This window comes from Narcine bancroftii, chromosome 3, assembly GCF_036971445.1.
Source record: "Narcine bancroftii isolate sNarBan1 chromosome 3, sNarBan1.hap1, whole genome shotgun sequence".
In the NCBI taxonomy this organism is placed as follows: Eukaryota; Metazoa; Chordata; class Chondrichthyes; order Torpediniformes; family Narcinidae; genus Narcine; species Narcine bancroftii.
The window spans coordinates 327,470,066-327,482,453 of NC_091471.1; the positions used below are offsets into that span (position 1 = coordinate 327,470,066).

The 12,388-nt window shown below is 51.4% G+C and overlaps 2 protein-coding genes across 8 annotated transcripts in view; one reads left to right on the forward strand and one right to left on the reverse strand.

Annotated features, from left to right (window-relative positions):
• Positions 1 to 329: 329 nt before the first annotated feature.
• Positions 330 to 5,278, reverse strand: tsr2 (TSR2 ribosome maturation factor). The gene is made up of 5 exons (XM_069929172.1): positions 5,173 to 5,278; positions 3,932 to 4,022; positions 1,550 to 1,641; positions 845 to 1,015; positions 330 to 675 (listed from the first exon to the last, which is right to left on the reverse strand). The coding sequence occupies exons 1-5, from the start codon at positions 5,239 to 5,241 to the stop codon at positions 562 to 564; spliced, it is 537 nt and encodes a 178-aa protein (XP_069785273.1). The 5' UTR covers positions 5,242 to 5,278; the 3' UTR covers positions 330 to 561.
• A 1,914-nt stretch (positions 5,279 to 7,192) lies between these two features.
• LOC138759144 (serine/threonine-protein kinase WNK3-like) overlaps positions 7,193 to 12,388 on the forward strand; it is a 134,455-nt gene continuing 129,259 nt past the window's right edge. For 3 of the 7 annotated variants that reach the window (XM_069929130.1, XM_069929137.1, XM_069929136.1), the window contains exon 1: positions 7,193 to 7,389. The gene's annotated coding sequence lies outside the window, so the exon portion shown is untranslated. Of the gene's footprint in view, positions 7,390 to 7,809; positions 7,857 to 8,105; positions 8,199 to 8,709; positions 8,788 to 12,388 lie in introns of those variants that run through there. The other 4 variants (XM_069929131.1, XM_069929132.1, XM_069929133.1 and 1 more) reach the window with 4 other exon arrangements.

Sequence of the window (12,388 nt, forward strand, 5' to 3'; positions counted from 1 at the left end):
TGAGGCTTGCCTGCCCCTCAGAAGGGGAAGATTTACCAGATAGCAGCACTCGGTGTGACTCCCACCACCCCCATCCCCCAGACACATGACCTCTCCCACCTGGAGGACACCCCTTCCCTGCTCTGTGAACACATTCTGTGAACACATTATTGCAGGGAGCAACATATCCTCCCCCTCCGGTTCCCCAGAAGCTCGTCCCCGCAACATGCCGCAGGCACCCAAGATGGGATGGACAGGTGGGCGGACAAGAGAGGACCAATTTTGGCCAACGTGCCTCGCGCGAGCCACCCCCCACCTCCCTTGGACGGCGTGACACAAGGACCTCTCCGTTCCACAGGCACAGACAGATTTTTAATGAAGTCCCGGCAAAAGGCGGCTTCACCACTGGCATTCTCTGCGGCACATTGTTCCCGGCTGTCAGCTCCATTCCGCAGGCCTACTGTGAGGGGTCGGTTGCCGAGCGTTGAGGGGTGGGGAGGTTCCTCGGTTGACCTGCGGCCAGACACGCTCTGCCCTGTCGGACCAGCCGAGCGAGGGCGGCACTCAGCAGGTGAGCTGCGCCTACTTCCTCCTCCGCCTCACCACGGTCCAATCTCCGGCGGTCTCCTCCTCACCCTGGCTCCTGCCAGCGGCGACTGGACATGATGTGGCGGGTGGATCATCGCACTCCATGACCTGCGAACGTACATAGAGGGATGGGGAGGGAGGTGTCAACACAAGGTCACTGCCCCACAGCCGCCTGACCCTCCCCTTGCCCCATTCAACCGACCGTGGGAAAGGGGACGCCCGCCCCCGCGGGATGCTGAGAGAGGGGACTCTCACCCCATGGGATGCTGGGACTCACCTCCTCCTCCTCAACTGGGCTCTCCTCGCCATCCTCGCCCGGCCCCCTCGCCCCCATCGCCTGTGCCTGGGCGATGGCCTTCCCCTGGGCCATCTGCTGGAGCCGAGCCCTGACCCTGGACTCCTCACCGCGCTGGCACATAGCAAAGGTGGTCCACAGATGGTGGGCGACCTGCGGTGGGAGCAGCCAATTAGAGAGGCCTTAGAGTCATCCCTACCCTGAAGGCCGAACCTCAACCCCCTCCCAACCCCTCACTGTCCCCCTCACTCGCTCCCCTCAACCCCTATCCTCCTAACCCCTCATTAACTGACCACCTCTCCCCTGGCCTCTGACCCCTCACCTTCCCACTCCCACCCCCCTCACATTCCATACTCCCCCTCTACACTCAACTATCATCCCCTGAGTCCCTCACACTTTCTTTCTGAGCGGATGGAGGGGGTGGAGCGACAGAGATGGGGGGGGAAACAGACATGGGGAGGGTGGCGACGGAGAAAGGTGACAGATGGGGAGGGGGTGGGGCAACAGATGGGGTGGGGCGAGGTGAGCAACAGGGCACAGGTGGTGACAGGTTCTCACAGAGCTCGGGACCCAGGCCACCCCAACAGAGAGAGCATTCCGGGACCTGGATTCTGGGAGGGGACTGGTTTGGATACCAGGACAGAGCCTATGTCCATTCCACCCCCCCCCCCCCCCCCCAGGACTGACCTCGGACACACTGCCATCTTCAATCACCGTGTTGAACTCATTGTCCAGCATGTCGGCCAGCAGTTCCTCCACCTCGTCCCTCTCCAGACTGGCTGCGGGAGATCCGGGAAGAATTTTAAATCACAAGTCAAGAATTTTATTTGTAACAGGTGAAAAATTGCTATACACATTAATTGGTGCAAGAAGAGAAGGTGAAGCGAGCCGTTGTCCGTTCTGGAATCTGGTGGTGGAGGGGAAGAAGCTGCCCTTGTGCTCGTCCTTGGACACCTGGATCTTTTCCCTGATGGGAGCAGGGGGGTGGGTGTCCTTGAGTTTATTCTTGTCCTGAGAATTGACGCCTCCGTTCTAACCAGCCAGAATGCTCCCCTGTAGATGTTTACAAGTCTTTGGTGACGAACTGAATCTCCTCAAAGTTTAGCCATTGGCGAGCTTTCTTTGTGATGGCATCGACGTGGAGGCTCCAGAACAGGTCCTTGGAGATGTTGACACCCACTAGGAATTTGAAGTCCTTGACCCTCTCCACGACTGAGCCCTGGATAAGAACTGGGTCGTGTTCCCCTGAACCCCAACCCCCGGTCCACAGTCGCCTCTTTGGTCTTGCTGACGTTGAGCGCAAGGCCGATCTGTCTCCCTCCTGCAAGCCTCCTCATGGCTGTCTAGCAGAAGCCATCCAAATGGTGCCCGGCTCACCTGGGCCCAGATCGAGCGGAGCAGTCTTTGAGATGTGCAGAGTCGTTGGTGGCATCCTTCACCAGGTACAGCCTCTGGCGAGCCCTCTTCATGACCGCGTCGACACGGAGGCTCCAGGATGGAGGTGTTGACCCTGCCCCCCCCCCCAGGATTTCAAAGACCTTGACCCTCTCTGCCACCAACCCCTCGATAAGGACTGGGTCATGTTCCCTTAATCCCCACAGGCCAAGAGCCACTGGTTTAGAGTAAAGTGACACCCCATTAAGATCTCACACGTTATCCCTTGGGTATATTGAAGAAGTGACTAAATTATACCACCATCCAAATGTTAGTTTCTTATAAATGAGTCACAGGCCACTGTGATATTTCTTGGGCGCCCTTAAGAGTTGTAAATTCTTGATTATAATCAATTGTTGCAGAACGCCGGTGCCAGAATTTGGGAAACAGGAGCCAGCCCGACCACTGACTGAGATGGGCCAAGAAATGGATAGGGCGACCCCTGGAATTTCCCACTAAAGTGCTGGTTTTGGAGAAGACTCCCCCCCCACCCCCACCTCCCAAAAATCTGGCCGCTCATTGGAGCATTTCAACAACAGATCATTCTTGCTCTGATTTCATTGGGATGTTTTAAAATAAACCGCTGTCGGCTCCTGCAACAGGCCGCTTTAAAGTCTGTTTGGAGCCGAGGGCAGTCGTACCGGGCAGGTGTGGGGCTGATGACTAACGCGCGAGGTGTCGATTCTTTGCCAACTGTTTGTTCAGGATTTTAAGTTTCAAGATTCAGCAGTGAGCAGGACCACCACTGTTCACCATCGACCACTCTGCAGCAGAGAGAGTGGGCGACCCCCCAGTAACCTATCGCTCAACATATTCTCACTGATCAGGAAGCTGCACCTTCTGAGAAGGCTGAGGTGGGCAAGGCTACCGGCTGCCATCAAGTCCTTGGACACCTTCTACAGCAGCTCTATCCAGAGAGTCCTGGCCGGCTGCATCACAGTGGGGGTCCGGTCGCTGCAGGGAAATGGATTGGAGGTCCATCCACAGAGTGGCAGAGAGGATCACTGGAGTCTCCCCCTCCCCATTGACATGATCTACTGGGATCATTGTCTGAAGAGGGCAGGCAAAATCACAGAAGACCCCTCCCACCCCACCACACAGCGACTTTCACCTGCTCCCGTCGGGGAAGAGATCCAGGAGGATCAGAGCCAGCATTACCAGGCTGAGGGACAGCTTCTTCCCATGGGCTGAACGACCAAAGGAATTGCTCACACTGACGCTCCGAGACTCTCATAGTCTCAAAACAATATTTATTTGTACAGATTAAATACTTGTCCTGCGTATGTATCGTGTGTTATGCCTGCATGTTTTGCACCGAGGACCAGAGAACGCTGTTTCGTTGGGTTGGGCTTGTACAATCGGACGACAAGAAACTTGACGAGCCCCCAGGGGGAACACCCTCGCAGACATGGAGAGAGCGTACAAACCCTTTATGGAGAGCGTGGGGATTCGAACCCCGGTCACTGTAATATTGACGCCCACCGCGTTAACAGGGTCCTCAAGTCTCGCAAAGCGAATAAACTCTTAACGTGCTCGTGGCCCTGAAATTTGTTCTGAGGTTTGCAGAAATTTTCACACCTCCCCCACCCCCAGCTGGCCATCAGATCCCCGGAAGGGACTGTCGACTGCACTCACCGTTGTCTTCGAAGTATTGAGTCAGCGCCCCCACCATCCAGTCGGCTTTCTGTTGGCTGTACACTCCCCCGAAGCCATTCTCCAGCACCACCTGAGAATCAGAATTTATTGTCAAGAACAACTCACAGCAGGATCAGAGGGCAAACTTTCATATCATAACCATCTTACAACATCACTGTAAAAATAACAGGGCACGAAAAGTCAGGTCGTGTCTGGATCGTTCCCGAATCTGATGGCAGAGGGGAAGAAGCTGTCCTTGTGCTCGCCTTCAGCCTCCTGGACCTTTTCCTCGATAGTGGCAGAGTGAAGAGGGCATCACCTAGGGGTGGGGGAGGGGGTTCTTTGAGGATAGAGACTGCTTTTTGAACCACTCCGCGTCCACCGAGGTCTCAGACACACAGGGGGCCGGAGCAGCAACTGGTCCCTGCAGGAGGAACGCAGTGGCCTGGGGCAGTCTTCAAGGGGAGGAAGCTTTCGCTATGTTGACCCGCTGTGTTCCACGGGCAGTTGGGGGGGGGGGTTCTGCCCTCTGCAGTTTTCCTCTTCCTCCAGCTCCCCACCCCTCTCATCATTAGATTGAGTCACCCTCGCCCGCATCACCTCAGCTTCTCTCTCTCTTGCCCTCCCATCTGTATCCACGCAGCCTCTTCCCGATTCACTCGCACTCCTCCCCTCCCCCTACCTCCCCTTCCCTCCTCTCCTCTCCTCCCACCTCCCCTTCCCTCCTCTCCTCTCCTCCCACCTCCCCTTCCCTCCTCTCCTCTCCTCCCACCTCCCCTTCCCTTCTCTCCTCCCACCTCCCCTCCTCTCCTCCCACCTCCCCTTCCCTCCTCTCCTCCCACCTCCCCTTCCCTCCTCTCCTCCCACCTCCCCTTCCCTCCTCTCCTCCCACCTTCCCTTCCCTCCTCTCCTCCCACCTCCCCTTCCCTCCTCTCCTCCCACCTCCCCTCCCCATCCCTCCAAATCCCCTCCCCTCCTCCCACCTCCCCATCCCTCCAAACCCTCCCTTCCTCACCCACCCTCCAACTCCCCTCCCCCTCCTCACCCACTCCTCTCCTCCCCACCTCCCCGCTCCACCATCATCTCTCCCCTCTTTTCCATCTCCACCTTCCCTCTCATCCCTCCTCCATTATTCTGCTCTTCATCTCCCCCCCCCTCCTCTTTCCATCTCTCTCCTGACCTCTCCCCACCCCCTCTAGCGCCGTCCCCTCTCCCCTTTCCCTTCCCCACCGGGCCCGGACCTGGAACGCCGGCCAGGCCTCCATCGCCACTTTCACGCTCTCCTCGAACAACTCCCTCAGCGCCGCCATATTCCCCCGAGCATGCGCAGCAGCTGCCGCGCCAATCGCCGGCAACGAGCATGCGCGTCGGTGCGGAGCCGGGACTGGGAGGATGGGAGGGGATGGTTCGTGCTGCCCTCTGACGCCCCGGAGGAAAAGCACCAGCACTGGTGGCTTTTAACCTACCTCCCAACTCGTCGACATTTTTTCTCTCTCTAACCCCCGTCCCAGGGCGCAGAACCTTTGCTTATCGTCCCGGTACTGCATCCTTTTGCAATTCCGCAATGATCATTGGGGGATCAGAGAGGGAGTCTCCATCTTGGAGGATCTTTCCCGGACCCAACACACCAACAACAGCATCGTGAAGAAAGCCCATCAGCGCCTCGACTTCCTCAGGGGTTTGTGGAGGTTGGTGCGACACCAGAAACCCTGGCAAATTTCTACAGAGGTGGAGTGGAAAGTGTGCTGACCTGCTGGCACGGGGACACTGAAACCTCTGAAGTGTAAAACCTTGCAAAAGGTAGTGGGCACTACCCAGGAACATCACGGGGAAAACCCTTCCCCCACCGTTGAGAACGTCTCCGGGAAATGCTGCCGTCGGATCATCAGGGATTCACACCTCCCAGCACATGCTCTGTCCTCGCTGCTGCCGTCAGGAAAGAGATCTAGAGGCCACAGGACTCACACCCTCAGGTTCAGGAACAGTCTGATCCTCAACAACAAACTCAGAGTCAGTCAGTCTGTTTACATTTGTTATCTGTTCACAGTTCTTTAGCTCTTTACATATTTACGCTGTGGATGGTTTATTTTTGCACTCCCATTTAGTGGTAATTCTGCCTCATCCACAGGAAAAAGGAATCTCAGGGTTGTAGGCGATGACCCGTGTATGCACCCTGACAGTCAATCTGAATCCGAATTGAATTCAAATGACAATAACTCTGAAATCATAGCCCAGGTGTACTGCCGCTGCTGGACAGCAGCGAGCCAACTAGGTAGCAATGCCACTACCGGGCAGCAGGGGGCAGTGGTGAGCAGACAAGGCTGTAATGCCGCTGCCAGACAGTGGACGGCAGGGCCGAGCCGGCGAGGCAAATAAAGCCCCCGCCAATTGCTGTTCGCCAGCGGCAAAACCCGTGACGTCACCTGGAGGCGGGAGGAACGAGGTCCTAATCCGCCCTCCTGATTGGCTGGGAATGGGAAGTTGAGCGATGCACCCTGGGAAATGTAGTCTGATTATTAGATCTTTAAAATTGCTTTAAATGTTTGTAACTAAATCCGATATATTATAAATCTCGCTAAGAACATAATTTAATTATAATTTGGAATAATTTTACCCAATTAATTATAATTAACATTAATTAATTGATGACATCATCGCTCTAGTGACTACGTGATTATCTTTTTTCGCGCCCTCTTTTAATAAAAATTAAATACCATTCTTAACCTATAAAATAAGTAGAAGAAAAATAACGGTGATGCTGAAAAAAACATTTTTAAACGGCGTCGACCCGAACTGCCATGGGTGCGCACTACACCTCCCGAAGGGCAGTGCGGCCATTGTCCGTTTCTCCGTCGGGGGCCAGCCGGAGGCGCGGGCAAGGGGCGAGGCGAGATTGCACCGAGGAAAAAAAAACAATCTGAATTCCTTGCTTGTCAATGAGTGGAGTAAATAAAAATATTGGTGTGAAAAAAAATGAACGGTGTCGTCTCAGAGTAATGAACTACAACCCCCAGACGGCAGCGCGACCACTTCCGGTTCCCGGACGGCTGCGCGCGCAAGGGGGGAGGAAGGCGAGCTTGTGCGCTTTTAATCCGAAAGAAACGCTCATGACCAACGATAATGGTGGTGGGGAAGGGGGTGGAGGGTGAGAAGATGAAAAGGGGAGGGCGTGAAAATAAATTAAACGGCGTTGGTACGGGTGTCCATTGTTTGCACTACAACTCCCGGCGGAAACCGCGACCGCTTCCGTTCCGGCCCGGCTGCGCGCGCAGCGGGAAGGCGAGAGCTCGAGCGCGTCTTTGGAAGGCAACCGGTTTAAAATTAAGAAGGGGAAGAAAAAAGGAGAAGGGGCTTAAAAAAAATAGACCTTATTATTCTTCTTCAGGCGGCAGGAAGCGAAATAATTAACAAATAATGTATAAAACTGCCAGGAATTTAATTGGAGCCCCTCATTGAAGGTTCTTTGACTTCGCCTGGGTCTAAATTGGAAAATTGGAGGGAGGAGGGAGGGGAGGGGATGGAGGGGGGGGCGCCAAATCATCTTTATTTAATTTAAATGTTCATTTATCTTGGTTGTAACTATTTGAACGTAGAGTGAGAGGTTTAAATCTAACAAGGAAAAGCCTCCAGGCTGAGATTTATACAGAGAAAGTGATGGGGGTGGGGGAGGTTATAGGGGTTTATTTCTTAATTTTTCTAAAAAAAATCTCTCTAAAAGCTTCTAATTTCCATTTAACCCTGTGTAAATCTTCCTACCTGCAAACGTTGTGGGGGTTTTAAACATTAAATCATGGGTGCAAGCTTAAAAAGGGAAAAAGAGGGTCTTTTTTTTTCCAAAGAAAAAGACCTAATTTTCTTCAGGTGAGAGGAAGTGAAATATAAGGTGTAAAACTATCAGGAATTTAATTGGAGCCCCTCATTGAAGGTTCTTTTACTTTGCCACAGGTAGTGGGTAAGGGGATCAAATCATCTTCATTTAAATGTTCATTTATCTTCACGATAATGTCAATTTTTTTCCCCCCCAAATATTTCTAAAAGTAGAAGTTTTAATTTAACAAGGAAAACCCTCTGGGCTAAGACTTATCCAGAAAGAGAGGCAGTGGGTTGTGTGTGTGGGGGGGTGAAACTGAGGGGTTTGTTCTTATTTTGTTCTTATTTTTTCATGGGACCCCAGCGGAAATCATCCTACCTGCAAGCCTATGGTTTTTTTTCCCAAATTAAATCATGGGTGCAAGCTCTCCCTTGCAGATACAAGACTGTTTAGGCAGTAAGTAAAACAAGCCAAAAAAAGGAAGAAATGTCAAAATTGCAGGTTATTTTTCACGTCTCTTCTCCCTTTTCGAGATTTTGGTTCTGCCTGTGCATCTCTTTGGTGGTCTGGATTCTACTAGAGAAGTTATACATGAGGATTATTACTTTGTAAATTAATTTGTATGATATTTCTGCAAATGTCATTTTTTTTCTGCATCTCCCTTGCTGGCAAGAGTTAACAGTAATTTTTTTAATGATTTGAACTATCCCAGCTTCTCTAAGTTGTCTTTCACTCTTTGTTCCTCAATTTTGTGTTCGATATTTTGCAAAATGCGGTTTCTCAATCATGGTAATTTTTAAACATTTTTTTTTGCAATGTATACTTTGCGAGTGAAGTGTGTTGCTGGTTGAGGAAGGCTGCCAGCAAGAGAAGAGGATGTGCATTTTGATTTGTGGAGCTGGTGTCAATGCACTGGTTTCGATTCACTGCAGCTCTGCCTTCTCACACTTCCCCCCCCCCCCCCCCCCAACACCAGTTTTGAAACCTTTCGCCTTAGAGAGAAATGTCTCGCTTGATAGAATGGGCAAGGCTGGCTTGTAAGGCTGTAAGTACGTGGAACAACTGAAGCAGTCTCTCTCTTTTCTGCGTTTATCTGTTTTTTTTTACTTTTTTTAGAAAAAAGTTGGTCTTGGAGCTGGCAAGTCAATGAATGAGTGAGCCTCCGTTTGGCATTGTTTATCTCAGAGGGTTTTAGTAATTGATACAGCAATTGAACAATTAGATATTCTGGGCCTTGTGTAATCAATTCTGCCTTGTTCTCTCAGATTTATGTTCTTATTCCTGTTGACTTCTTTGCTTTTGCATAGGTTACATATTTGTAGGCGTTACACGATTCCATTACTGGATACATCTTCCTCTCTTTGCCTCCTGTAGGGACCGCTCATCCCTCCCCACCTATCCCTCCCGGGCACTTACCCCCGCGGCCGCGGAAAGTGGCACTTTTGTGCCCGCGCTGACTCCCTCACCACCATTTGGAGCCCCAAACAGCCCCCCCCCCCCGCCCAAGTGAAGCAGCGCATCTACTGGAGTTATCTGCTGCTCCTGCTGTGGCCTTCTCTGTGTTGGAGTGGCTGGGAGCACCACCCTGCCCGCCTCAGTCACAGGGATCACCCGTTTCCATTCCTGCACGGACGTGTCTGTCCGTGGCCTCGTGTACTGTCCCACCAAGACCACCTGTAAATCAGAGGAACAACACATGATTTTCCGTTTGGGCACTCTCCTACCGGATGGCATTAACGTCGACATCTCCGGTCTCTGCTAGCCCACTCCCCGGTCTCCCTCCCTTCCCCATTCCTCAGTCTCCTTCATCCCATTCCCTCTCCATTCAGAAAGCTGTCTCCCTTTTCTCTCCCTCCCCCCCCCACCAGCTTACTGGTGTGCCCTCCTCCTATTTCCTTCATCCTGTGGGACAGTGCTCCTCCCCCCCCAACCATTTTGTTCAGTTGCCTGCCTACATTTTGCTCACGCCTTGATGATGGGCTCTAGCCTGAAACATTGGTTATGTATCTTTATATTTGCTGTATAGAGTACACTTTGACCTGCTGAGTTTCTCCAGCATTGTGTTTTTACATATTGTAGGAATTTTTTTTTTTGGTTTAAGTTAATAGGTTTCAAAGCTTTCAAGTGTCATTAAATGCAGAAGGGAGATGGGAGCCTTAGACCGCATGAGGCAGGTTGGGACTTCCTGCTTTAATGTGATCACGGGGGCAGCTGTGGGGGTTGGACGGTACGTCATGTGTAATCTGCCTTGGTAATGTGTGCATGGATCTGGGGTTTAAGAGCTGCAAGCCCAGGTTTGAAGTTCCTGCTGTCACTGATTGAGCGTGGGCAGGGAACTGGAGAGCCACTGGATTGTGAAGCTCAGCACAACCTGCCGGAGGAGCTCAGCAGTATGAAGTGGGAGGGAGAGAATGGCCGATGTTTCCACAGGTTATGTTTAGCTGAAGCAATGGTGTGGGGAATGGGTAGGGACCAGTTTGCTTTTTAGTGTTTGGTCAGACGGAATCCTTGCTCTTGGTGGTTGAGACCTGTAGAACAGCCCAGAAATGGGCCCTTTGGTCTGCGCCGAACTATTATTCTGCCTAGTTGCACTGACCTGCGGCCAAAGATACACCTCCCATCCATGTACCTGTTCAAAATTTTCTTAATTTTAAAAAAGATTTAGGCATACAGCATGGTAACAGGCCATTTCACCCCATGAGCTCATGCTGCTCGATTACACCCCATTAACCTACACCCTCAGTACATTTTGAACAGTGGGAGGAAACTGAAGCCCCCAGGCAAACCCATGCAGACATGGGGAGAATGTACACATTCCTTACAGATAGAGCGGGATTCAAACCTTGGCCCTGATCGCTGGTGCTGTAAAGGGTACACAAAAATCTCAAAATTGAGCCTGCATTCACCAAGTCAGCTGGTAATTTGTTCCACACTCCCACTAAGCTGGAAAAAGTTCCCCCAATCTTCCCTTTGTACTCCCACTGCTCTGTGTGACTTTCCCCCAAATCTTCCCTTTAAACTTTTTCCCTTTCATCCTTAACCCTCATCCTTTAGTTTTCCCTAAAGAGAACCAATTGCAAAGGGCCCCAATGTTCAGCCATCCCCAAATTTTGATATCCATCTAAATTTGTGGCCTTTCAAAGGTGGGACGGTCAGTGCAATGCTGTTCCAGTGATGTGTTTGAATATGGTGCTGTCTGTACGTTCTGCCCGTGTCTACATGCTCTGGTTTCCCCCAGAATTTACTGGGAGAAGGTGGCATGGTTGGCGTAGTTAGCGCAACGCCTTTACAGCTCAAGCGATCAGGGTGGGGGTTCGAATACCCTTGCTGTCTGTAAGGACAGTGTTTTCCCTGGTCTGTGTGGGTTTTCCCCAGGGGCTTCGGTTTCTTTCCACTGTTCAAAATGTGCTGGGGGTGTAGGTTAAATTGGGCAGCACGGACTCCTGGGCTGAAATGTTACTGTGCTGTATGTCTAAATTTTACATTTAAGTACCCATCATGCTGTTCCATAAAAGCTGTTTTTAATCCACATCCTGTTTTTCTCTCAACTTTATATTTTCTTCTTTTACAAACCCTGCTTGATGTCATGGGACAGGATTCCTTGAACCCATCATGGGCTCCCGTATTATCAGAGCACAGGCACGAAATCGCATCCAGCTGTTCGGTTGGCGGTTTCCTGGCTGAGCCCGATATCTCCAGTGGGGATCAGTGAACGGATTCCTACCATTCTCGACCCCACCCTCCCTACACCCTTCCTCGTTACACTATAGTACCCTGTAGCACAAGTGGGAAGCTTTTGGGCCACCAGCATTTGCCCAAAAGATTGGAAGGCACTAAACTGAATGGAAAAAGCAAATTGTGCAGAGGGTACCGAGAGTGCAGGGAGATATAGAGAGGTTCAGTGAATGGGCAAGGGTCTGGCAGATAGAGCACAATGCTGGTAAATATGAGGTGATCCACTTTGAAAGGAAAATATTGTGGATCAGATTATTATTTAAATGGCAAGCAATTGTAGCATGCTGCCGTGCATAAAGACTTGGGAGTACTGGTGCATGAATTGCAAAAGGTTGGTTTGTGGGTTCAGCAGGCTGTTAATGTAACGTTGGCTTTCATTGTTCGAGGGATTGAATTTAGGAGCAGGGAGGTCTGTCGCATCTGGAGTACAGCATGCAGTTCTAGTCTCCTGACTTGAGGAAGTGATGCACTGGCCTTGGAGGAGGTGCAGAGGAGGTTCACCAGGTTGATTCCAGGGATGAAGGGGTTGGCCTATGAGGAGAGATAGAGGTGTCTGGGACTGGACTCGCTGGAATTTAGAAGAATGAGAGAGGATCTTACAGAAATTTATAAAATTATGAAAGGCATAGATCAGATAGAGGTGGGTAAGTTGCTCCTGTTGGTGGGGGAGACCAGAACGAGCGGTCATCACCTCAATAAATTCAGGGTTTATGGCGGACGGAGATGCTTTTCCCAGAGGGTGGGGAATCTATGGAATTTGCTATACATTGAAACAGTGGCGGTGACCTGAGTAAATATATTAAAGACAAGGTTGGATTGATTTTTACATTGTAGGCGAATTGAAGGATGTGGGGAAAAGGCAGGTCAGTGGAGGTGATCATCAGATCAGCTGTGATCACATTGAATGGCAG